At 42.8% G+C, this 25,973-nt stretch overlaps 3 protein-coding genes across 5 annotated transcripts; 2 read left to right on the forward strand and 1 right to left on the reverse strand.

The window, feature by feature from the left end:
- Window positions 1–352: 352 nt before the first annotated feature.
- On the forward strand, window positions 353–10,605 carry LOC115131140 (uncharacterized). The gene is made up of 8 exons (XM_029662734.2): window positions 353–583; window positions 823–886; window positions 1,143–1,235; window positions 1,394–1,444; window positions 4,558–4,578; window positions 4,721–4,993; window positions 8,399–8,497; window positions 8,613–10,605. The coding sequence occupies exons 2-8, from the start codon at window positions 823–825 to the stop codon at window positions 8,678–8,680; spliced, it is 669 nt and encodes a 222-aa protein (XP_029518594.1). The 5' UTR covers window positions 353–583; the 3' UTR covers window positions 8,681–10,605.
- Window positions 10,606–11,586: 981 nt separating this feature from the next.
- LOC115130527 (ADP-ribosylation factor-like protein 3) lies at window positions 11,587–17,208 on the forward strand. Of its 3 annotated transcripts, XM_029661764.2 has the most exons (7): window positions 11,662–12,000; window positions 12,111–12,223; window positions 13,916–14,062; window positions 15,306–15,422; window positions 15,674–15,724; window positions 16,267–16,452; window positions 16,668–17,208. In XM_029661764.2, the coding sequence occupies exons 2-7, from the start codon at window positions 12,206–12,208 to the stop codon at window positions 16,713–16,715; spliced, it is 567 nt and encodes a 188-aa protein (XP_029517624.1). In that variant the 5' UTR covers window positions 11,662–12,000; window positions 12,111–12,205; the 3' UTR covers window positions 16,716–17,208. The 3 variants fall into 3 exon arrangements, with proteins under 3 accessions (XP_029517625.1, XP_029517624.1, XP_064875683.1); XM_029661765.1 differs by lacking the exons at window positions 11,662–12,000; window positions 12,111–12,223 and adding an exon at window positions 11,587–11,649; XM_065019611.1 differs by lacking the exon at window positions 11,662–12,000 and having other exon boundaries at window positions 12,007–12,223.
- A 1,916-nt stretch (window positions 17,209–19,124) lies between these two features.
- On the reverse strand, window positions 19,125–19,544 carry LOC115130027 (profilin-3). The gene has a single exon (XM_029660804.2). The coding sequence runs from the start codon at window positions 19,542–19,544 to the stop codon at window positions 19,125–19,127; it is 420 nt and encodes a 139-aa protein (XP_029516664.2).
- Between the last annotated feature and the right edge of the window lie 6,429 nt (window positions 19,545–25,973).

A 25,973-nucleotide genomic window follows, 5' to 3' on the forward strand; every position in this document is an offset into this window, starting at 1 on the left:
GACCATTTGATCACTGGCATTTTGTTCTGACCAACTCAGTGGCCTTGTTGTTTGAGTGTCCACACGGATATTGGAAGGTTGGGAGTTCGATGCCCTGCTGAGTCATACCAAAGATGGGACCCAATGCGGCTCTGCTTGGCACACAGCATTGAGGAGATTGGGTTTAAGGCTCTGTGATACATTAGCGTCCAGGGGGTCCATCAAGCTGCCTCATGCTACAGAAACAGGAGATAGGCTCCTGTTTCTGTGAGCCGTTCCAGCTTGCACACTCCAAGGCTCGTGCCTTGGTTAATGACTAATTACTTACTAATTGTGTTCTGAATCCTGTTAAATAGTCCAATAGCACCAAGGACGGTCTTAGTGCACCAATCCAACAACAAACTCCAGGCACCAAGTAGGGCGCAAACACAGTCTTGTGTTACTGTCTAGGAACTGTGGGTGATGAGGTGATTTGCATTGATATCAGTCCCATTGTAGATGGTCTTCTCCAGAAACAAACGGTAATTCTGTATGTAAGTAAAGACGGTCACTCACTCCTCGCCAATGGAACTCAGTGCATGACCAGAGAGACTCAGCACAAGAGGTAAAATACTTTATTCATTTCAATAATGTAATGTTATAGGCTAATGTATTTAATTATACTGTCAACAGGTTAAACAAATGTTATTCAATTCTTTGTGTAAAGTTTTCTAGGTTTTGACATTATTGAAAATGCCCTGAAGTAAATATTGTTTTTAGGTTTAATTTACATTTGAACCCATTTCTATTTTGATTAACTCTTTCGATTAATAGAAACTGAATGACGTCTCCTGTCTCTGTCAGATGGTACCTATGAAAACGATGACAGGGACAGGCCTCTATTCGCTTGCTTGCCTTCTCATGATCAGTAAGAAACAATCCTGTTACCAATTTTTTTTTAAATCAAGTTGATTGTTATTACCTTGTGAGTATTATGGATTCTTCTTCCTCCCCATATCAAATGCTCTATGCATACCTCTCTCTCTTTCCTTTTATCCTTGCTCTCAATCTTCCATCCCTCTTTCCCTCCTCGCCCTCCACACTCCCTCTCCCTTTCCCTCTATCCGCCTCACTATTCTCTCTCTATCTCTCTCACCTCTCTCTCTCTCTCTCTCTCACTGAAGGCAGTGTCCGTTCTACCTGTGTTCCTTTGGAGTGTCTGAGGTGTGACATAATCCCCTCACCTGAAGTGTCTGGGAATCACAAAGCAGATGAGGGTAAACCCTTCACTTTACATATTACCCTGACATTTTATCTTTCAAATCAGACCATTATAGTATTCTAGCTCTTGTGTTAACTTGATCTTTCTTGAAACTCCGACAAACTCTAACTATGGCTGCTCTGAAAATATACATTTTTTCTAACTCTCCCTCAGCCACCTGTGAACACCTGTGCTCTAACACTACCCAATGTCTCAATACCACTGGTCAGTATTAATTTCATATCAGTCAGTGTACTCACTACCTCCAATACATAGTTGAGTTCTCCATTGTGATATGGTGGTTGTAGAAATGTTAATTAAATACGAATGTACACAGTACCTGTCACGCCCTGACCTTAGAGAGACTTTTTTCTTCTCTATTTGGTTAGGTCAGGGTGTGACTTGGGTGGGAAAATCTATGTTTCTATTTCTTTGTTGGCCTAGTATGGTTCCCAATCAGAGGCAGCTGTTTATCGTTGTCTCTGATTGGGGATCATACTTTGGCAGCCCTTTTTCCCACCTTTGATTGTGGGATCTTGTTTGTGTGTAATTTCTTTCTGCACTGCATGTAGAGTTACGGTCGTTTTTGTATTTTGTTGTTTTTCGGTGTCGTTTTAATAAAAGTAAAATGTACGCCTACCACGCTGCACCTTGGTCCAATCCATCTTTAAATGATCGTGGCAGTAACAGTCAAAAGTTTGGACACACCTACTCATTCAAGGGTTTTTCTTTATTTTTTAAACTATTTTCTGCATTGTAGAATAATAGTGTAGACATCAAAACTATGAAATAACACACATGGAATCATGTCGTATCCAAAAAACTATTAAACAAATCAAAATATATTTTAGATTCTTCAAAGTAGCCACCCTTTGCCTTGATGACAGCTTTGCACACTGTTGGCATTCTCTCAACCAGCTTCATGAGGAATGCTTTTCCAACAGTCTTGAAGGAGTTGCCACATATTCTGAGCACTTGTTGTCTGCTTTTCCTTCACTCTGCAGTCAGACTCATCCCAAACCATCTAAATTGGGTTAAGGTCAGGTGATTGTGGAGGCCAGGTCATCTGATGCAGCACTCCATCACTCTCCTTCTTGCTTACAGCCTGGAGGTGTGTTGGGTCATTGTCCTGTTGAAAAACAAATCATAGTCCCTCTAAGCGCAAATCAGATGGGATGGTGTATCACTGCAGAATGCTGTTATTAAGTGTGTCTTGAATTCTAAATAAATCACAGACAGTGTCAACAGCAAAGCACCCCCACACCATCGCACCTCCTCCATGCTTCACGGTGGAATCCACACCTGTGGAGATCATCCGTTCATCTACTCTGCATCTCACAAATACACGGCGGTTGGAACCAAAAATCTCAAATTTGGACTCATCAGACCAAAGGACAGATTTCCACCGGTCTAATGTCCATTGCTCGTGTTTATTGGTGTCCTTTAGTAGAGTTTTCTTTGCATCAATGTGACCACGAAGGCCTGATTCCCGCAGTCTCTTCTGAACAGATGATGTTGCGATGTGTCTGTTACTTGAATTTTATGAAGCATTTATTTGGTCTGCAATTTCTGAGGCTGGTAACTCTAATGAACTTATCCTCTGAAGCAGAGGTAACTCTGGGTTTTCCTTTCTTGTACCGGTCCTCATGAGAACCAATTTCATCATAACACTTGATGGTGTTTGTGACTGTACTTGAAGAAACTTTCAAAGTTCTTCAAATTTTCAACATTGACTGACCTTCATGTCTTAAAAGAATGATGGACTGTCATTTCTCTTTGCTTATTTGAGCTGTTCTTACCATAATATGGACTTGGTCTTTTACCAAATAGGGCTATCTTCTGTATACCACCCCTACCTTGTCACAACACAACTGATTGGCTCAAATGCATTAAGAAGGAAAGAAATTCCACAAATGAACTTTTAACTATGCACACCCTTTAACCTCTTGCGACGAGCAATCCCGTATCCGGGATCCTATTTATAGCCTCAAGCTCATTACCATAACTATTCATGAAAATCGCAAATGAAATGAAATAAATATATTAGCTCTCAAGCTTAGCCTTTTGTTAACAACACTGTCATCTCAGATTTTCAAAATATGCTTTTGAACCATAGCTAAACAAGCATTTGTGTAAGAGTATTGATAGCTAGCATAGCATTAAGCCTAGAATTCAGCAGGCAACATTTTCACAAAAACAAGAAAAGCATTCAAATAAAATCATTTACCTTTGAAGAACTTCAGATGTTTTCAATGAGGAGACTCTCAGTTAGATAGCAAATGTTCAGTTTTTCCAAAAAGATGATTTGTGTAGGACAAATCGCTCTGTTTTGTTCATCACGTTTGGGTAAGAAAAAAACCCGAAAATTAAGTCATTACAACGCAAACTTTTTTCCAAATTAACTCCATAATATCGACAGAAACATGGCAAACGTTGTTTAGAATCAATCCTCAAGGTGTTTTTCACATATCTATCGATGATAAATCATTCGTGGCAGTTGACTTTCTCCTCTGAAGAAAATGGAAACGCGCATGGAGCTGGAGATTACGCAATAATTTCGACGGAGGACACCTGGTAAATGTAGTCTCTTATGGTCAATCTTCCAATGATATGCCTACAAATACGTCACAATGCTGCAGACACCTTGGGGAAATGACAGAAAGTGCAGGCTCATTCCTGGCGCATTCACAGCCATATAAGGAGACATTGGAACACAGCGCATTCAAAATCTGGACCATTTCCTGTATGAAATTTCATCTTGGTTTCGCCTGTAGCATTAGTTCTGGGGCACTCACAGATAATATCTTTGCAGTTTTGGAAACGTCAGAGTTTTTTCTTTCCAAAGCTGTCAATTACATGCATAGTCGAGCATCTTTTCGTGACAAAATATCTTGTTTAAAACGGGAACGTTTTTTATCCCAAAATTAAAAGAGCGCCCCCTATCTCGAAGAAGTTCATTGAAACGCATTCCAGGTGACTACCTCATGAAGCTGGTTGAGAGAATGCCAAGAGTGTGCAAAGTTGTCATGAAGGCAAAGGGTGGCTACTTTGAAGAATCTGAAATATAAAATATGTTTTGATTTATTTAAAACTTTTTTGGTTACTACATGATTCCATGTGTGTTATGTCATAGTTCTGATGTCTTCACTGTTATTCTACAATGTAGGAAATCGTCAAAATAAAGATCAACCCTGGAATGAGCAGGTGTGTCTAAACTTTTGACTGGTACTGTATATATCTGTCTCTCTCTGACAAAAATGTCTCTGAGATAACCAGAGACAGGGACTCTGTGCTGTCCTAATTTGTTTCTCTCTGATATTCTCTCCTTCCTCTTTCAGATGTAGAGAATTGCATAAAAGGTATTGTACAGAAAGTGACCTAGTGGAATGTGACAAACAAACAAAAAATCACAAAACTCTGGCTCCTCTATCTATGACAAACAATATATGTATTTTGTACAACTCTTTTTATCCCCTCTTTAACCACTCTTCGATTCAACAGATTTTGAAGTGTTTCTGAACACCAGTAATGGATTTGAAGTGGAGGAGGGTGATGACCTCACAATGGAGTGTGCCCACGACCTACCGGTGAGAGATCATGACCTGCTGGTGTTTGTCTGGCTGAAGGATGGGCTTCCCCTGGAGGGCGAGAACAATAGCACGGTGACCTTGGAGAGGATAGGCATAGATACCCCTGCCGATGGGATATACACCTGCACCATCCAGAGTCCCTGTGGCAACTTCACCTCAGATCCAGAAGAACTTGAATTTAAAGGTAGACACACTCGCCAGTCATATTTGTGACTTGAAAAGTCTGTTTCTACTCATAATCAAATCAAATCGAATTGTATAGTCACATGCGCCGAATACAACAGGTGTAGTAGACCTTACAGTGAAATGCTAACTTATGAGCCCCTAACCAACATTGTAGTTTCAAAAAATACAGATAAGAATAACAGATAAAAGTAACAAGTAATTAAAGAGCAGCAATAAAAAATAACAATATATACAGGGGGGTGCCGGTACAGAGTCAATGTGCGAAGGCACCGGTTAGTTGAGTTAATTAAAGTGACTATGCATAGATGAAAACAGAGAGTGGCAGTGGTGTGGAGAGGGAGGGGGGCAATGCAAATAGTTTGGGTAGCCATTTGACTAGATGTTCAGGAGTCTTATGGCTTGGGGGTAGAAGCTGTTTAGACCTAGACATGGAGCTCCGGTACCGCTTGCCATGTGTTAGCAGAGAGAACAGTCTATGACTAGGGTGCCTGGAGGCTTTGACAATTTGTAGGGCCTTCCTCTGACACTGCCTGGTATAGAGGTCCCGGATGGCAGAAAGCTTGGCCCCAGTGATGTACAGGGCCATTTGCACTACCCTCTGTAAGTGCCTTGCGGTCAGAGGCCGAGCAGTTGCCATACCAGGCAATGGTGCAACCAGTCAGGATGCTCTCGTTGGTGCAGCTGTAGAACATTTTGAAGATCTGAGGACCCATACCAAATCTTTTCAGTCTCCTGATGGGGAATAGGTTTTGTTGTGCTCTCTTCATGACTGTCATGGTGTGCTTAGACCATGTTAGTTTGTTGGTGATGTGGACACCAAGGAACTTGAATCTCTCAACCTGCTCCGCTGCAGCCCCATTGATGAGAATGGGGGCGTGCTCGGTCCTCTTTTTCCTCTCGTCCACAATCATCTCCTTTGTCTTGATCACGTTGAGGGAGCGGTTGTTGTCCTGACATCACACGACTAGGTCTCTGACCTCCTCCCTATAGGCTGTCTTATTGTTGTCGGTGATCAGGCCTACCACTGTTGTGTTATCAGCAAATGTAATGATGGTGTTGGAGTCATGCCTGGCCGTGCAGTCATGAGTGAACAGGGAGTACAGGAGGGGGCTGAGCACGCACCCCTGAGGGGGGCCTGTGTTGAGGATCAGCGTGACGGATGTGTTGTTACCTACCCTTACCACCTGGGGCGGCCCGTCAGGAAGTCCAGGATCCAGGGAGGTGTTTAGTCCCAGGGTCCTTAGCTTATTGATGAGCTTTGAGGGCACTATGGTGTTGAACGCTGACCTGTAGTCAATGAACAGCATTCTCAAATCGGTGTTCCTTTTGTCCAGGTGGGAAAGGTCAGTGTGGAGTTCAATAGAGACTACATCATTTGTGGATCTGTTGGGGCGGCATTCAAATTGGAGTGGGTCTAGGGTTTCTGGGATGATGGTGCTGATGTTAGCCATGACCAGCCTTTCAAAGCACTTCCTGACTACAGACGTGAGTGCTTCGGGTCGGTAGTCATTTATTCAGGTTACCTTAGAGTTCTTGGGCACAGGCACTGCACTATGGTGGTCTGCTTAAAACCTAGCGTCCCACCTGGCCAACATCCAGTGAAATTGCAGAGCGCCAAATTCAAAAACAGAAATACTCATTATAAAAATTAATAAAACATACAAGTGTTATACATCGGTTTAAAAATTAACTTCTTGTTAATCCAACCACAGTGACAGATTTCAAAAAGGCTTTACGGCGGAAGCATACCATGCGATTATCTGAGAACAGCGCCCAGCAGACAAATCATTACAAACAGTTACCAGCCAAGTAGAGGAGTTTCACAAGTCAGAAATAGCAATAAAATTAATCACTTACCTTTGATGTTCTTCATATGGTTGCACTCACAAGACTCCCATTTACTCAATAAATGTTTCTTTTTGTTGGATAAAGTCCCTGTTTATATCCAAAAACCTCAGTTTTGTTCACTCGTTTTGTTCAGTAATCCACAGGCTCAAACGCAGTCACAACAGGCAGACGGAAAATCAAATAGCATCCGTAAAGTTTGTAGAAACATGTCAAACCATGTTTATAATCAATCATCATGTTGTTTTTAGCCTAGTTAATCGATAATATTTCAACCGGACAATAACGTCGTCAATATAAAAGGTAAACAAGAAAGGTGTGCTCTCGGTCGCGCGCATTAAAAACCTCTGGGACACTGTAGGGTCCACTCATTCAGAGTAGTCTTACTCTCTCAGTGGTGCATTGGATGAAGCCTGAAACTATTTCTAAAGACTGTTGACATCTAGTGGAAGCCATAGGAAGTGCAATTTGAGTCCTAAGTCAATGGATACTGTAATGGCATTCAAAACTACAAACATAGAAAAATCCCACTTCCTGGATGGATTTTTCTCAGGTTTTCGCCTGCCAAATCAGTTATGTTATACTCACAGACATTATTTTAACAGTTTTTGAAACTTTAGAGTGTTTTCTATCCAAATCTATTATATGCATATCCTAGCTTCTGGGCCTGAGTAGCAGGCAGTTTACTTAGGGCACACTTTTCATCCGGAAGTGAAAATATTGCTCCCTACCCTAGTGAAGTTAAAACATTTTGGTATTACAGACATGGAGAGAGAGGTGGAAAATGTCAGTGAAGACGCTTGCTGGTTGGACAGCACATGCTAGCAGAACACTTCCTGGTAATCCGTCTGACCCTGCAGCTTGGTGAATGTTGACCTGTCTACTAGTCTTCCGGTACAGCTGGTGCTCTCATGCATGTTTCAGTGTTATTTTCCTCGAAGCGAGCATTGAATTTGTTTTGCTCATCCGGTTGGCTTGTGTCACTGGGCAGCCCTCGGCTGTGCTTCCTTTTGTAGTCTGTAATGGTTTGCAGGCCCTGCCACATTTGATGAGCCTCAGAGCCGGTGTAGTACGTCTCGATCTTAGTCCTGTATTGACGCTTTTCCTGTTTGATGGTTCGTCGGATGGCATAGCGGGATTTATTATAAGCTTCCGGGTTAAAGTCCCGCTCCTTGAAGCGGCAGCTCTAGCCTTTAGCTCAGTGCAGATGTTTCCTGTAATCCATGGCTTCTGGTTGGGGTATGTACGTACGGTCACTGTGGGGACGACGTCATCAGTAAACTTATTGATGAAGCCAATGACAGATGTGGTGTACTCCTTCCTCAATGCCATTGGAGGAATCCCGGAACATATTCCAGTCTGTGCTAGCAAAACAGATCATAAATGGATCAGTCGATGTCAAGGTATTTATTTGTAGTTACTACTCACTAAATGAGCCTGGTGTGACAGTTACAAAAAAAATGGTGTTCAATAGAATTCCTGAATTGCAATAACACCCTGTGTTACTTCCTCTGTCTCCCACTGGGCTGTCCCTCTGTGCTTTCCCTCTGTCCGTCAGACCTGACAGTGGTGATCATTGTGATCTGTGGTGTGTCTGCTGTGGTGCTGGTCCTGTCACTGGGCATGGGCATCAAGATCATGCTGAAGAAGGACTTTGGTGAGTCATTCACAACAAGAGAAACAATGAATAAAACAACCGTAAATGTGTAACTTTGCATGTGACGAAAGCTCTTTCGCTCTCTCTCCAACTCTCTCTCTCTTTCTCTCTACAGCGAAGACCAAGACCAGGATGCAGCATAATACTCAGAACCTACGGAACACCGCCAACACAACAGAGTAGGGTTTCCTTTTTACCTAGACATTTTCTTCCTGAGAAAATTGCAAGCCTTTCCCGGGCATCCATGTATTCCCGTTAAAACAGGGAAGGCTTTTTAAAAGCATGTAAAAATCTGATTCACTGTAAATGGAGAAAGATACACACGTGTCTAACGGTTTCTTGCTCTATTTGTTGCAATTTAAAGGTACAATGCAGACGTTTTTATCTCAATATCAAATCATTTCTGGGTAACAATTAAGTACCTTACTGTGACTACTTTAAATTAAAATGGTAAAATAGATTTTTACCAAAGAGCAATTTCTCAAGCAAGAATTTTGCTAGGACTGTCTGGGAGTGGTCTAGGTGGTGAGGGGAAACTGAAAATGTGCTGTTATTGGCAGAGAAGTTTGGAACTCTCTTTCGTATTGGCCTATTAACTAATTTACCGCCTGGTGATGTCACCAGTTGGGCCAAAACTCAAAAAAAAAAAATTGAATTATCATAATTTTCACAAATTCACAGTATTATTCGAAACTCTAGGAAATCACGTTTTTCTAGGCCTTAAATCAACATAAAGTCCCTTCAAAGTCACCACACTGTTTCGTTGATGTTGCCTAGTTTTAATGTAAGGTCTATGAAGCACTGTCGGCCGACTGATAACATATTGTTACAGCCTAGTGAAAATTACGGTCATAACCATGTCATAATATGTATATAGCTGACATATCTTGTCATAAGCTGTTATAATATGGTCATAACCCTGTCGTGACACTTATATTTTGGCCCGTTGTGACATATATTGCGTTATTTTATGGCTGGTTATTATGACACCTAGATAAGAGTGTCAAAACCCACAGAACCTACCGCACAAGGCAAAACATTCAATTACACCATAGCCTACATGTCTACAATACGTTTATGTTATATTTCTTGGTTGAAATTGACCATATTAAATGATCATTGTAATGGAGCACACATTGATGTCAGACATGCACCTACCTCAATGCTCTCTTGCTAATGACTGGGATGAATGCAGGAGCAGATTTCAGGAACAGGACAAGACACCCTCTTTTTGACTGATGACATAAGGGCCTATCTGTCTTATATTTGATATTTGATATGTATTAGCGTTCCCATTAGCCGCTGCAAAGGCTTCAGCTACTCTTCCTGGGATCCACATGAAACATGACATAAGACATAGTACATAACATTATTAGTCAGGGACTTAACTACGTACATGTAAAATGCAACGCATAGCCTACATTTCAGTCCATACACACAATATCTAGGACAAATACATAGTACAGTGTAAATTACAGTACAATATAGGTAGAATGTCTGTGTCTCTTCCCTTTGTGCAGTAAGGTGTTCTTTTAATCGGGTTCTGTTGCGAGCTTGAGCTATATGATTAAGGTGGTCATAATGCTTGTTGACAGTGACATAAAGTGTATTTTGTTAGTCCAGGTAGAGTGACACAGGGAGGTCATAATGCTTCATGACAGTGAGTATAAAGTGTATTTTGTTAGTCCAGGTAGAGTGACACGGAGGTCATAATGCTTCATGACAGTGAGTATAAAGTGTATTTTGTTAGTCCAGGTAGAGTGACACAGGGAGGTTATAATGCTTCATGACAGTGAGTATAAAGTGTATTTTCTATGTTGTTTAAAATATGATGGGGGAAAAAACATGACTGTAAAGAATACATTACAACAACAACAACAAACAATGAACAAACCTTCAAACAAAAGGAAACCTCTTGGCAGGGAAAAACGGAATAAATGTGTGTTTTAACACTCTTATGTAGGTTTCATAACCAGCCATAAAATAACACAATATATGTCACAACAGCTGTAAATATATGGGTCATGACAGTGTTATGATCAGTGTTATGACAGGTTATGACATGGTTATGACCGAGTCATGACGTGTTATGACACTGGGTGTCAAGTAAAATGTTACCAAAATTACATTAGTCTTAGTCTACCTTTGACTGAATGATGTCAGCCAACTTTTTGGTCCTTTTCTCTCTCCTTACACCTGGCTATCAGGGGAATTTGCAACAGTTTGGGCTGTTTGCACTTTATGATACCTTTGGCACGACATATCCAATGCACCACTAAACAAACAAATAAGCAAATAGTAGCGGAGATTCAGAACCGTGGATAGCAAAACAACATGGAACAAATGTTGCAAATGTCCATTTCCTTGAGCGCTTGTGTGGACACAATGTAGGGTTGTCAGATGTTCTGTTAACAGTGAGTAGCCACAATTGATATTTCCAGCCTCTGCCAGTGCAGAGGCCTGAAATCTTATAATACCTGTTACCGGTATTAAACCACACAACAGAAGTATTTGGCTACTGACCAGGCCCAGAGAAACATACATACCTATTCAGTTTTCACTTGTTTATGCCTCTGTATATGTGCATGTAGTAGACTTTACCTTGAGCCAGAAAACAAAGGTTAAGTCCTCAAACAAACCTGGATATTTCTGTCTGTCTCATTCCAGACTTTCAAAGTACTTTAAAAAAAGGAATAACAATGTTTATTTTCTTGTAAATGTATTTAATTCCAGCCTAGATTATTTTCACCCTCCACAACTTTCTAATATGTGTGTTTGTTCCATTACTTGTGAGAAATTGCATTTAATTTAATAAACAAGTAAAGATTTGAAAATATGACTATCAGAGTTTTCTAACTCAGTGTGTGTGCGTGTGTGTGTATGTGTGTGTAAGAGGCCTGGCCAGGCCAGGGCGGCTCTATTGTGTAACCAAGCGACGGGCTCTTAGCAACCAGATTAGCCACTCCTACTGCACAGCGTCTCCATTCAGTGGAGTAAAAGCACCAGGAAATGCTGTAATCCTCTCTCGGGCCTATTGCATGTAATCCTACTGCCTGCATATAGGGACACTGTGTGTGCTCTCTTTATTTATATGGGTTTTGGTGTGAGTGTGAATACTGTATGTGTTTGAGCGCGGGAAGAGAGAACAGTGGGTATGTGTTTGCAGTACCATATGGTAGTCAGGTTTAATTTTGTGTGTGTGTGTGTGTGCGCGTGTGTGTGCGCGCGTGTGTGTGTGCGTGTGTGTGTGTGTGTGTGTGCATGGTGGAGTGTCAGTTAGGCTGTTTCTTCAGTTTCCTCACTAGCAGGTGGCTCAGAGATAATCCAAGTAAAGCTCCAAGTGGGGATGGAGGGATGGACGGAGGGAGGGAGGGAGAGGGGGTTGAGGGTGACTGTGGACAGGAGACGAGGGCTAATTCCGGTCTCCTAATCCTAGTCCCAAACCCCCCTCCCCCTCTTTGACTTTTCTTCTTCGCCGACCCAACAGTGCTGAGCAAGCTAATGTAGGGAGACAACTCGCCGACCGTCACACACACACTTAGTCATACATACACCAGGGTTTTTTAAGAGGAAGAGGCAAAAGCAGGTGCCTTGTTGTCACCCTAACTAACAGGTGACCTATCCTGGATAGCAGTTGGCGTACCTGTTGGGTTTAGCAGAGAATGTAGCTGCAGCCTATCGGCTACACCACACAACACACACACCACCATGGGAGAAGCTACAAAGGTATGTGGCCTAATATGGAGGCTTCTAATGGCTCGTCGTGTGTTTGTGTGACCGACGGGAAATAATTGGAGTGTTCTCTTGATATGAGTGAGCTCCACAAGAGTGTTAGCAATTTATATTGTAATGAATGTTCTGTCTCATCTGTATGTATAACTCAACAAATTGGGCTCTGGTTGGTAAAAAAATGTCACTGGTTGAATAAGTGGATCTGGCCTTAACTGTACATTTCATTGTATATGTAATGTGACAAGCAAAAGTGCTCATTGTCAGGAAAGTCTCTTACTGGCAATGTTGGTGAATGTTCTATGTGTGTGGTTGTCCTTGTTGGGTATGTTTTTATTTTATTTTTATATACCTGTGTGTTTGTGGTATTATTTTCAGTAGTCAGAGAGTGTGTTTGTGGTATTCTTTTCAGTAGTCAGAGAGTCTGTTTGTGGTATTTTTTTCAGTAGTCAGAGAGTCTGGTTGTGGTATTCTTTTCAGTAGTCAGAGAGTCTGTTTGTGGTATTCTTTTCAGTAGTCAGAGAGTCTGGTTGTGGTATTCTTTTCAGTAGTCAGAGAGTCTGGTTGTGGTATTCTTTTCAGTAGTCAGAGAGTCTGGTTGTGGTATTCTTTTCAGTAGTCAGAGAGTCTGTTTGTGGTATTCCTTTCAGTAGTCAGAGAGTCTGTTTGTGCAACATGCATTAATCTTATTATATTAGTCAGTAGGCTATTACATTAATGGGGCCAAAATAAACGCTACTGCTTTTCTAAATGAAGTGGCAGATTAAAGCTTACACAGGAGCGATAGGGAAAGAGAGGAAGAGAGAGAGAGAGAGAGAGAGAGACACTGTGAGAGCGAGCAAGAGGGATAGATAGAAAGGGAGGGCGAGAAAGGGAGTCATCGTGCTGTAAGTCAACTGTTTCAAAGAGACAAGGCTTTGACAACATGCCCTCATTTCTTAGGTCAGGGGCTTACTTAGGTTCTAAACATACAGTGTGTGTCATAACAAGGTGTTTGTTGTACTGAACCCTATTGGGGGGGAAAAATGCAATTTGGTTTCTGTAGATTGTCTCATAAACCACACAGAATGTCATTAAGTGAATGGAAATTATCTGAATGGAAATGTTGCCAGTCATTCCCGGGTGGCGCAGTGGTCTAAGGCATTGCATCTCAGTGCAAGAGGCGTCACTACAGTCCCTGGTTTGATTCCAGGCTGTATCACATCTGGCCGTGATTGGGATAGGGCGGCGCACAATTGGCCCAGCGTCGTCCGGGTTTGGCCGGGGTAGGCCATCATTGTAAATAAGAATTTGTTCTTAACTGACTTGCCTAGTTAAATAAAGGTTCAATCATTTAAAAATCCCTCCATCCGTGTACTTCCTGTTTTTTCCCTCTGATGATTATGTAAATGATGTGGAGCATGCTCTACTTGTGGCCACTAGAAAGGGGGCTACTAGGGCCTATCATGCAATCAGAATATACAAAACCTGAGTTTTTTTTGTCATCAGCTACAAATCGGATGGATGGATAAATGGATGCATGCATACATTTCATTCAACACCTTGAAATTGATATGATCACATTATAATAAATTGTAACTTTTCCATAGTCAAGTGTGTTGGGATTGTTATGTTATGGTAAATGAACTACGGTGTCAAGTAGTAATAAAATGAACAAAATTTTACTGAATTGTACTATGTCTTCCTCAGGGCTTGCTCTCGGTCCTTCAGAAGTTGAAAGGGACCACAGAGAGTGTGGAGCTGAGGATAGTTCTACTGGGTCTAGATAATGCAGGCAAGACCACCCTACTGAAGAGCCTCGCCTCAGAAGACATCAACACTATCACACCCACACAGGTCAGAAGGTATCACACACACACACACACACACACACACACACACAAACACACAAACACACACACACACACACACACACACACACACACAACTATGTCTTACTATGCTTGTGAGGACTTTCTGGGGACCAACAATTGATTCCCATTCAAAATCCTATTTTCCCTAAACCTAACCTTAACCCCTAACCCTAAACCTAACCCTAACCATAACCCTAATTCTAAACCTAACCCTAAAACCTAACCCTAAACCTAACCGCTAAGCATGAAATAGCGTTTTTACAGGTGAGGACCAGCAAAACTTTTCTTGTGAGGACTTGTACTCACAAGTATAGTGAAACGCGTACACACACCGATACACACTCTCCCCCCCCCCCCCCCCCGCTCTCTCTCCCTCTCTCTCTTGCTCTCTCTTACTCTCACAGCATGTAAGACACCATCACATTCACGCATATACACAGCTATAGCATTACTCCACACTTGCACTTGTCTTTTCCTACCACCACTGATTTTGCTGATAGCAGCTTTATTGAGAAGAAATGCACTTACACCATGACTGTGATATTTGGTTGTCTCACCTAGCTATCTTAAGATAAATATACTACCTGTAAGTCGCTCTGGATAAAAGTGTCTGCTAAATTACTCAAATGTGATGTAAATGTACTATCAACACTCAGGTGATGGAACAAAACATCACATCACCCCGGCACAGACAAAAGAGAATGACTCCAATGTAGCCGTGGCCTCTGGGACCAGGGTTGGGAATAAGGTAGAGGAAAGGTGAAAAAGCAGGGTGGACTTCAGTGAGAAAGCAGGATGGAAAGGATTGGCTCAGCAGGTAGCATGCTGGTAGCATGAGGCTGAGGCCTGTCTCTACTGAGGGATCATGTTGTTACACAACCTCTCACTGCTGAGCCAGATAGAGGCAGTGTTCTGAAAAAGGCTGTGGCCCATGTCAGGACAACACTTCCTCTTAGACATGAAAAGCACAACCCTGGTTGAGCAAAGTTGTTGTTGTGGTTGTCCTTTGTTCACAGGTCTACGTTTAACTGTCTTAAGTCTCAAGTCTCGTTCATTCCCTGTTGTTCTGACAGATTTTTTGGTTGAGATCACAGTGATGAATGGTGGGCTTGACTTGACTTTATTTCATCATTTTAGCTGCCATCTGGGTAGAGGTCCTCAACAACAGCTCTCTAATGAAATGCCCTGTCATACAGTACTAACCCGTGGTTTGTGTTTGACACAAGGGCTTTAACATTAAGAGTGTGGCCTCACATGGCATGAAGCTGAACGTATGGGATATCGGAGGACAGAGGAAGATCCGTCCCTTCTGGAAGAAATACCTTGAGAACACAGACTTACTGGTGAGCACCTCTAACAGGGTCCTTCAGATCTACTGCATTCTGTCTCGTGATCCTCATGTTGTGATCAATGGTAGCTCATTAAGGCAAGGAGAACCGCTATGCGCAACAGTCCCATGATATGAATGCTGTGGGTCTAGAGGATGATATTGCATGTAGTAAATATGTCATGGCTATGGCGAAATGATACTTTTGATCGCTATATGTCTCCTGGCTCTTTTAGATGTTTATAGTTCATTATTTTCGACTTCCAGATCTATGTCATAGACAGCGCAGACAAGAAGCGGTTTGAGGAGACGGGACTGGTAAGCATGGCACACCTCATAGCTGTAATAGCTGTCTGTAATAGCTGTATGTAATAGCTGTCTGTAATAGCTGTATGTAATTGCTATCTAGCTGATGTGATTACATTCACAGCCTTATCTCGTTGATTACAGCCCCATTTCATTGTCTGATTATGTCTAATTACATAGTTGTCACTGATCTGTATCTGTGCGTTGAGTTCTCTCTCTTGCTCTCTCTCTCTCTCTCTCTCTTGCTGTCTCTCTCTCTCTCTCTCTCTCGCTCTCTCTCTCTCTCTCTTGCTCCTCTCTCTCTCTCTCTTGCTGTCTCTCTCTCTCTCTCTCTCTTGCTGTCTCTCTCTCTCTCTCTCTTGCTGTCTCTCTCTCTCTCTCTCTCTCTCTCTCGCTGTCTCTCTCTCTCTCGCTCTCTCTCTCTTGCTCTCTCTCTCTCTCTCTTGCTCTCTCTCTCTCTCTTGCTGTCTCTCTCTCTCTCTCTTGCTGTCTCTCTCTCTCTCTCTTGCTCTCTCTCTCTCTTGCTGTCTCTCTCTCTCTCGCTCTCTCTTTAGGAGCTGGAAGAGCTGATCGATGAGGAGAACTTAAAGGGTGTGCCAGTGCTCATCTTTGCCAATAAGCAGGACCTGGCCACGGCCTCACCCGCCAGTGAGATCGCTGAGGGACTCAACCTGCACACGTACCGGGACCGCCAGTGGCAGATCCAAGCCTGCTCAGCAGTGTCAGGGGAGGGAGTACAGGTCAGTACTGTTAAACTGGAATTAGACCAAATGATTGACTGGTTGAGGTGCATATTAGTTAGAATCGGGAAATCAGTATATTCTTCCTGAAGGTTTGTGTAGCACTAATCAGAATGACCGAAAACACCTGAACATGTACCAAAATGTCCCTGCTGATGAGATTTGAATGTAACCATATTTTCCTCCTCACTCTGCTCTGTTTTCGATCACCACAGGATGGCATGAACTGGATTTGCAACAACATTGTAAATAAGAAGAAATAAACTACCAGCCCTACTGTATCAATCCTCATTTTCACCAGAGAGAAACATACCCAAATATTGTATTTTTACACTGTCTGGTTATTTTATTACTGCAATGTGTGTGTGTGTGTGAGGTATTATTTTAAATGGTGCTCCAATGAAAGAAGAATACTGGCCCTAGAAATTTAAGGAAAGTTTTTTTTATATATTTACAAATATGCCCTATGTGAATATGCTGTAATAAAATTATCAAATGTACTTAAATTAGCATTATGTCCATATCCTGTAATTTCTGTTTTATCCCATGTCTGGAAGCTTCACTTGGAGAGTCTCTGTGTTTTCCTATTTATAATATTACACATATTGAAATAAAGATGTAATAATTTTGTTTGAGTCAGTCAGTCAGTTCGGTAAACACCAGAGTAGCGTATTTGTAAAGTATGTGTGTAATGTACAAGTATTTGTGTTTTGAGATTTTGAGATTTTTTTTTTTACATTAAAAGCGTTAGTCATATTTGCTTCTCAGTCTATTTGGTTTCAAACCCTTGGTCAAGTATAAGCGTCAAAATCATATTCAATCACTCCTGCTCATGGAACACCTCAGAGTTTTTAAAGGCCCAGTGCAGTCAAAAACATGATTTTCCTACATCTAATATATATATATATTGTACCTTTATTTAACCAGGCAAGTCAGTTAAGAACAAATTCTTATTTTAATGACGGCCTAGGAACAGTGGGTTAACTGCCTGTTCAGGGACAGAACGACAGATTTGTACTTTGTCAACTCGGGGATTTGAACATGCAACTTTTTGGTTACTAGTCCAACGCGCCAACCACAAGGCTACCTTGCCGCCCGCCCAGTTCAAGTCAGAAGTTTACATACATCTTAGCCAAATACATCTAAACTTTTTCACAATTCCTGACGTTTAATCCAAGTAAAAATTCCCTGTTTTAGGTCAGTTCACATTCTTTATTTTAAGAATGTGAAATGTCAGAATAATAATTGAGAGAATGATTTATTTCTTAAATCACATTCCCAGAGGGTCAGAAGTTTACATACACTCAATTAGTATTTGGTAGCATTGCCTTTCAATTGTTTAACTTGGGTCAAACGTTTCCGGTAGCCTTCCACAAGCTTCCCACAATAAGTTGGGTAAATTTTGGTCCTTTCCTCCTGACAGAGATGGTGTAACTGAGTCAGGTTTGTAGGCCTCCTTGCTCACACACTCTTTTTCATTTCTGCTCACAAATTTTTTTATGGCGGTTTTGGAGCAGTGGCTTCTTCCTTGCTGAGCGCCCTTTCAGGTTATGTCGATATAGGACTCATTTTACTGTGGATACAGATACTTTTGTACCTGTTTCCTCCAGCATCTTCACAAGGTCCTTTGCTATTGTTCTGGGATTGATTTGCCCTTTTCGCACCAAAGAACATTCATCTCTAGGAGACAGAACACGTCTCCTTCCTGAGCGGTATGATGTCTGCGTGGTCCCATGGTGTGTATACTTGCATACTATTGTTTGTATTGTGGTACCTCCAGGCACTTGGAAATTTCTCCCAAGGATGAACCAGACTTGTGGAGGTCTACAATATTTTTTTCTGAGGTCTTGGCTGATTTCTTTTGATTTCCCCATGATGTCAAGCAGAGGCACTAAGTTTGAATGTAGGCCTTGAAATACATCCACAGGTACACCTCCAATTGACTCAAATTATGTCAATTAGCCTATCAGAAGCTTCTAAAGCCATGACATCATTTTCTGGGATTTTCCAAGCTGTTTAAAGGCACAGTCAACTTAGTGTATGTAAACTTCTGACCGACTGGCATTGCGATACAGTGAATTACAAGTGAAATAATCTGTCTGTTAAACAATTGTTTGGAAAAATTACTCGTGTCATGCAGAAAGTAGATGAAAAACGAGTTTTAATGACTCCAACCTAAGTGTATGTAAACTTCCGACTTCAACTGTATTTCCACACTATGAGGTTGGAGTAATACTGTGAAATTGATCAAATTATCATAATGCCATTTTAATGTAACAGCTGCATGAAAATACCACCTGGAATTTCAGCCTGTTTTGTTGGGATGTAGTTTTGGCCTGCCTGGTGACATCGCCAGGCAGTAAATTAGTTCATAGAGAAACAAGAAAGAGAGTTCCAAACCTCTCTGCCAATAACAGCTAGTTTTCAATTTCCCCCTCACCACTCAGACCACTCCCAGACATTCCTAGCAAAATTCTTGCTTGAGAAATTTTTGATTATTTTTGACCATTTTAATTGAAATCAATCAAAGTACGGTATTTAATTGTTCCCCTGAATTTATTTGATATTGAGATGAAACGGCTGCATCGGACCTTTAAAGAAAGATATTTTGAAGGCAGGAAAGCCCATCCACTACCTCCTGATACAGTGGTCCAGTATATGGATGGAGATTGTCACACACCCCTCTCGCGGAAGTACTTGGCCATGTCACACACCTTCTTGTTGACTATGCCGCCATGCACCCCTCGTTTTCCCATCACAAACACCAGAGCCTTGGTCGTCGGGGCAACCGTGAGAGCCAAGCTCTCGCTGCCTTTGGTCCGGATGTCAATGAATAGAATCTCTGTCTCAGGACCTGTCATATGGTCTCGTATCACTGCCATCTTCCGACCTCCAACGCTGACCCCCTCCTGCAGGAGACTTCCTCTGTCTTTGCCCACCAGAGCCTCCACCTCCGGTGGGCAGATGGCAGCCAGGACACCTCCAGGCTTGGAGGCCCACACGGCCTTGTTGTCGTACAGGCCAACGATGGCTACGTCCTCCACAAACTTCTCCTTCAGAGTGGCTTTGATATAGTCCCTCCACTCTGCCATCGTTGTTCAATCAAGCAGCTGACAGATGGGTTGTTTGTTGACAGTTGTTTTGACTGTTCAGCTGTATCTGGCTTTGTCGTGTTGACAGTACAAAAGCAAAGCTTGATTGCTAGCAAAATGTCTAATTCTGTGTTACCATAGCGATAGAATCTTTTGATAAAGGAATTTCCATAGCAACCTGTATGCAGATCAAAGCCTACGGCTAATGAAAGATGCTGTGGCTGACTAATATCTATTTTTGCAACAACATCATCCTTGGCCACATGGTGCTGAAGCCAACCTCTGTGGCCAACAGATGGCAGTATTGGAGAGGATGAAAATAAAGTCATGCTTCTGTGATTTGAATCATTGATATGCAGGCAGAGACTTTGGTTGTGACACATAATCAGAAGCTGAACCATCACAAGATTAGCCTCTTAAATCATGTGTGAAGCCTGGCAAGCCTTCATGGTGATGACTCCGTAGGAGATGCAAAAATACCTCATCACCTGTTCCCTACCCTACACAGTCCTCTAGTCTAAGCCTCATCCCACATCAATTTATTGAACATTCCATTCTACCATATGAAAGTGGGTTTTACTTCATTTGAAGGGAAATGGGTAGAGCTATTTTTCCAGTCTGCCTTCTCCAAATTGAGGTGATTGTGTTGTGTACAGAAGAGAGACAGGTTTTGATTTGAACGTTTCGGCCTACTGTTGGTGACTCGGCATGATTCTTTTCCCCAATATGTGTTCGAATGGTGGTGATGTCACACCTCTTAGCAAGGAATGGTTGTCATGATGACCTTCCCCTGTTGGCCCCTTCACTTCATCCATCTCTGTCTTCCTCAACAGGCTGAAGCGCAGACAGACTGTCTAACTGTTGAGATGTTTGAAGCCACAGATGCCTGTAGAACAACAAACACTCCCCCCAACTGAGCTGCCACCAACGCGAAAGAGACAATACTTTAACTTTGCTGGAGTGCTGAAACACATCATAATGAGATGTTTTGAAACATTACAGGGTGTGTTGTAACACCACTTAAATCAAGTGTTGTGCAACACCTTGCCAGGGACTGGGAGCCCTACCGGAAAGGTTGAAAACATTATTTTAGTGTTTCGAGTTCTGTTTACGGTAGAATTAGATACCTTCACTTTTGGTGTTGTTTCCTCTTTCTAAAGCTTCTAAACACTATTATGGTGTTTCAAATCCTGTCCAGTGCAGAATTAGATCACTTCTTCAGGAGTATTTTCATATTTAACACTGATTTATGTATCTGATCATTTGCCAGTTTAACCCGTTTTGGCAGGCATTTTTGAGCACAGTGCTCAATCCACCATCAGAGATTCTATAGCCAGCACTGCAGGATACTGTATTTGCCTCTACCATTAAAAGCTGGATATGTGGGAATGGGTCATCTCATCTTTCGAACGTAATTTTGCCTGACTGTTTTGATATCCATTCAACATGATCCATTACACCTCATAACAACCCACTGGGCACACCACGTCATTTCAACGTGGATAATTGGGTAATATTTGGTTGAGACATTGATCAATGAGATTACAATTTAAATTCACCAGCTCAAAAAGAGATTATTTTTCCATGTAGATTCCATGCCACAATACACTGACAAATGACATAGAAAAATAGTTGATTCAACCAGTGTGTGCCCAGTGGGAAGCTGCTTAATACTAATATACAATAAAAGTCTACTTTTCTTTTTTTAAACAACATTGTGTAAAAGTCTAAAAATGTGAATTTACCCACAATCCTCTAAAAACAGAGCCACGTGGCAAAATAGGAAGTGCAAGAAGCTTAAAACCAGACTTCCAATGAGTTCAAGCACAACATTTTCTCAATCTTTGGTTATCATTATTAAAGATACTTACATTTTGAGCAACATATTAAGCCATTCTTTGGGTAAAATGAAATGAGCAAATCAATTGAAACGGCTTGCATTAATTTTTATTAAGTATACTTTGGTTGTTTATTTTTTGGGGTCAATTTCAATTCACCCCAGAATAATTATTTTAGAATGTGGCTGTGTGGTTGAGTGTGTAAAATTACAATTAAATTCCAATTAAATGTACCATCTTACTGCCACAGAAGTCTGGGGTGCAATTCCTGCTTCCGCCTGCCCCACTTTCACTTCTTCTCTGTCTCCTCCTGTTTCTAATCTGTCTTAATAAAGCACTGAAAAAAATCAAGGTGTAATTCCACTCCAAAATAATATTCTCCATAGGCCCTTTACCATCAATCAATATTTGAGCCATAAAGCATTTGCATTTCTTAACCATTTGATTGTGAGAATGTTTTTTGTGTTTTGATGTTGCCTTTTACATGCACTGAAACCCCAAAAGGTATTCTCACGAGACTTAAAAAAACACCACTTTGGGTGTTTCAGAGTACTTCTATTCTGTTTTAAAACACTTTCTGTGTATCATAATGCTTATATTTGGTTTACATTCAAACACCCTCCAAACGCCTAGTCTCTGGTTAAGTACAGTACTGTTCATGGATTCATTACAAAATCATGTTTTTTTTGTCTTTCTATTTTTACAGTGGAACAAACTGACCAATCAGCTATGACAGCAGTCCCCTACCTCACTTCCAGCGATCCTCTGCCACCTGCCATGACCTCTAACCCCGTCTTGACCCCGGCCTCTGGTTGGAGGAGGAGCACATGCAGGTGAACACCATCCTGATCGTCATCAGGCCAGAAGAGAACTGGCCACCTCTCATTGCCTGGTTCCTCTCTAGGTTTCTTCCTAGGTTTTGGCCTTTCTAGGGAGTTTTTCCTAGCCACCGTGCTTCTACACCTGCATTGCTTGCTGTTTGAGGTTTTAGCCTGGGTTTCTGTAGAGCACTTTGAGATATCAGCTGATGTACGGAGGACTATATAAATACATTTGATTTGATTTGATCATCTTCTGCGTGGTCCGCTTCCTGCTCCTGGTAGCCTTCTTCTACACTTTCTGCTTCCGCCGCGACTCCCGGCCCGCACGCGGCTTCAGTCTGGATCGCACGGCATATCCATCCGACTGCCAGTCTGTTGGGAACGTGGTCTGAAGGACATGAGAGAACTAGAGAGGCATGCAGACAGGAGAGGAAGGCAACAAGTCCTCTCTGAACTATGATGCTTTCTATTATTTTCAGACTTTGTATGATGTTTTCATGCTTCTATATTAATTTCCTGTGTTATGCTGCCCAGCATGCAACAGTGTTGAGGACATATGGGAAGCATAGACCTGTTTGGGTGTTTCAAGGAGGAGCAGTAGGATGTTACACTACTATACATAACTTTTGAGTGCATGCGCACAGTACTCCCTAACGTGAATAAATGAATAGACTGTATATAGCATACACAAGATGGCCGCCTCGCTTCGCGTTCCTAGGAAACTATGCAGTTTTTTGTTTTTTTACGTGTTATTTCTTACATTAGTACCCCAGGTCATCTTAGGTTTCATTACATACAGTCGAGAAGAACTACTGAATATAAGATCAGCGCCAACTCACCATCAGTACGACCAAGAATATGTTTTCCGCGAAGCGGATCCGGTGTTCTGCCTTACAAACAGGACAACGGAATGGATCGCATGCAGTGACCCAAGGAAACGACTCCGAAAAAGAGGGAAACGAGGCGGTGTTCTGGTCAGACTCCGAAAAAGGGCACATCGCGCACCACTCCCCAGCATTCTTCTTGCCAATGTCCAGTCTCTTGACAACAAGGTTGACGAAATCCGAGCAAGGGTAGCATTCCAGAGGGACATCAGAGACTGCAACGTTCTCTGCTTCACAGAAACATGGCTTACTGGGAAGACGCTATCCGATGCGGTGCAGCCAACGGGTTTCTCCACGCATCGCACCGACAGAAACAAACATCTTTCTGGTAAGAAGAGTGGCGGGGGCGTATGCCTCATGACTAACGAGACATGGTGTGATGAAGGAAACATACAGGAACTCAAATCCTTCTGTTCACCTGATTTAGAATTCCTCACAATCAAATGTAGACCGCATTATCTTCCATATCCCCCCCCCAAGCAGACACATCGATGGATCTGAACGAACTTTATTTAACTCTTTGCAAACTGGAAACCATTTATCCGGAGGTTGCATTCATTGTAGCTGGGGATTTTAACAAAGCTAATCTGAAAACAAGACTCCCTAAATTTTACCAGCATATCGATTGCGCAACCAGGGGTGGTAAAACCTTGGATCATTGTTACTCTAACTTCCGCGACGCATATAAGGCCCTGCCCCGCCCCCCTTTCGGAAAAGCTGACCACGACTCCATTTTGCTGATCCATGCCTACAGGCAGAAACTAAAACAAGAGGCTCCCACGCTGAGGTCTGTCCAACGCTGGTCAGACCAAGCTGACTCCACACTCCAAGACTGCTTCCATCACGTGGACTGGGACATGTTTCGTATTGCGTCAGATGGAAATATTGACGAATACGCTGATTCGGTGTGCGAGTTCATTAGAACGTGCGTCGAAGATGTCGTTCCCATAGCAACGATAAAAACATTCCCAAACCAGAAACCGTGGATTGATGGCAGCATTCGCGTGAAACTGAAAGCGCGAACCACTGCTTTTAATCAGGGCAAGGTGTCTGGTAATATGTCCGAATATAAACAATGCAGCTATTCCCTCCGCAAGGCTATTAAACAAGCTAAGCGTCAGTACAGAGACAAAGTGGAATCTCAATTCAATGGCTCAGACACAAGAGGCATGTGGCAGGGTCTACAGTCAATCACGGACTACAAGAAGAAACCCAGCCCAGTCACGGCCCAGGATGTCTTGCTCCCAGGCAGACTAAATAACTTTTTTGCCCGCTTTGAGGACAATACAGTGCCACTGACACGGCCTGCAACGAAAACATGCGGTCTCTCCTTCACTGCAGCGGAGGTGAGTAAGACATTTAAACGTGTTAACCCTCGCAAGGCTGCAGGCCCAGACGGCATCCCCAGCCGCGCCCTCAGAGCATGCGCAGACCAGCTGGCCGGTGTGTTTACGGACATATTCAATCAATCCCTATACCAGTCTGCTGTTCCCACATGCTTCAAGAGGGCCACCATTGTTCCTGTTCCCAAGAAAGCTAAGGTAACTGAGCTAAACGACTACCGCCCCGTAGCACTCACTTCCGTCATCATGAAGTGCTTTGAGAGACTAGTCAAGGACCATATCACCTCCACCCTACCTGACACCCTAGACCCACTCCAATTTGCTTACCGCCCAAATAGGTCCACAGACGATGCAATCTCAACCACACTGCACACTGCCCTAACCCACCTGGACAAGAGGAATACCTATGTGAGAATGCTGTTCATCGACTACAGCTCGGCATTCAACACCATAGTACCCTCCAAGCTCGTCATCAAGCTCGAGACCCTGGGTCTCGACCCCGCCCTGTGCAACTGGGTACTGGACTTCCTGACGGGCCGCCCCCAGGTGGTGAGGGTAGGCAACAACATCTCCTCCCCGCTGATCCTCAACACGGGGCCCCACAAGGGTGCGTTCTGAGCCCTCTCCTGTACTCCCTGTTCACCCACGACTGCGTGGCCATGCACGCCTCCAACTCAATCATCAAGTTTGCGGACGACACAACAGTGGTAGGCTTGATTACCAACAACGACGAGACGGCCTACAGGGAGGAGGTGAGGGCCCTCGGAGTGTGGTGTCAGGAAAATAACCTCACACTCAACGTCAACAAAACTAAGGAGATGATTGTGGACTTCAGGAAACAGCAGAGGGAACACCCCCTATCCACATCGATGGATCAGTAGTGGAGAGGGTAGCAAGTTTTAAGTTCCTCGGCATACACATCACAGACCAACTGAATTGGTCCACTCACACTGACAGCGTCGTGAAGAAGGCGCAGCAGCGCCTCTTCAACCTCAGGAGGCTGAAGAAATTCGGCTTGTCACCAAAAGCACTCAAAACTTCTACAGATGCACAATCGAGAGCATCCTGGCGGGCTGTATCACCGCCTGGTACGGCAACTGCTCCGCCCTCAACCGTAAGGCTCTCCAGAGGGTAGTGAGGTCTGCACAACGCATCACCGGGGGCAAACTACCTGCCCTCCAGGACACCTACACCACCCGATGTTACAGGAAGGCCATAAAGATCATCAAGGACATCAACCACCCGAACCACTGCCTGTTCACCCCGCTATCATCCAGAAGGCGAGGTCAGTACAGGTGCATCAAAGCTGGGACCGAGAGACTGAAAAACAGCTTCTATCTCAAGGCCATCAGACTGTTAAACAGCCACCACTAACATTAAGTGGCTGCTTCCAACACACTGTCATTGACACTGACCCAACTCCAGCCACTTTAATAATGGGAATTTATGGGAAATGATGTAAATATATCACTAGCCACTTTAAACAATGCTACCTTATATAATGTTACTTACCCTACATTATTCATCTCATATGCATATGTAT

This window comes from Oncorhynchus nerka, linkage group LG6 (assembly GCF_034236695.1).
Source record: "Oncorhynchus nerka isolate Pitt River linkage group LG6, Oner_Uvic_2.0, whole genome shotgun sequence".
Classification (NCBI taxonomy): Eukaryota; Metazoa; Chordata; class Actinopteri; order Salmoniformes; family Salmonidae; genus Oncorhynchus; species Oncorhynchus nerka.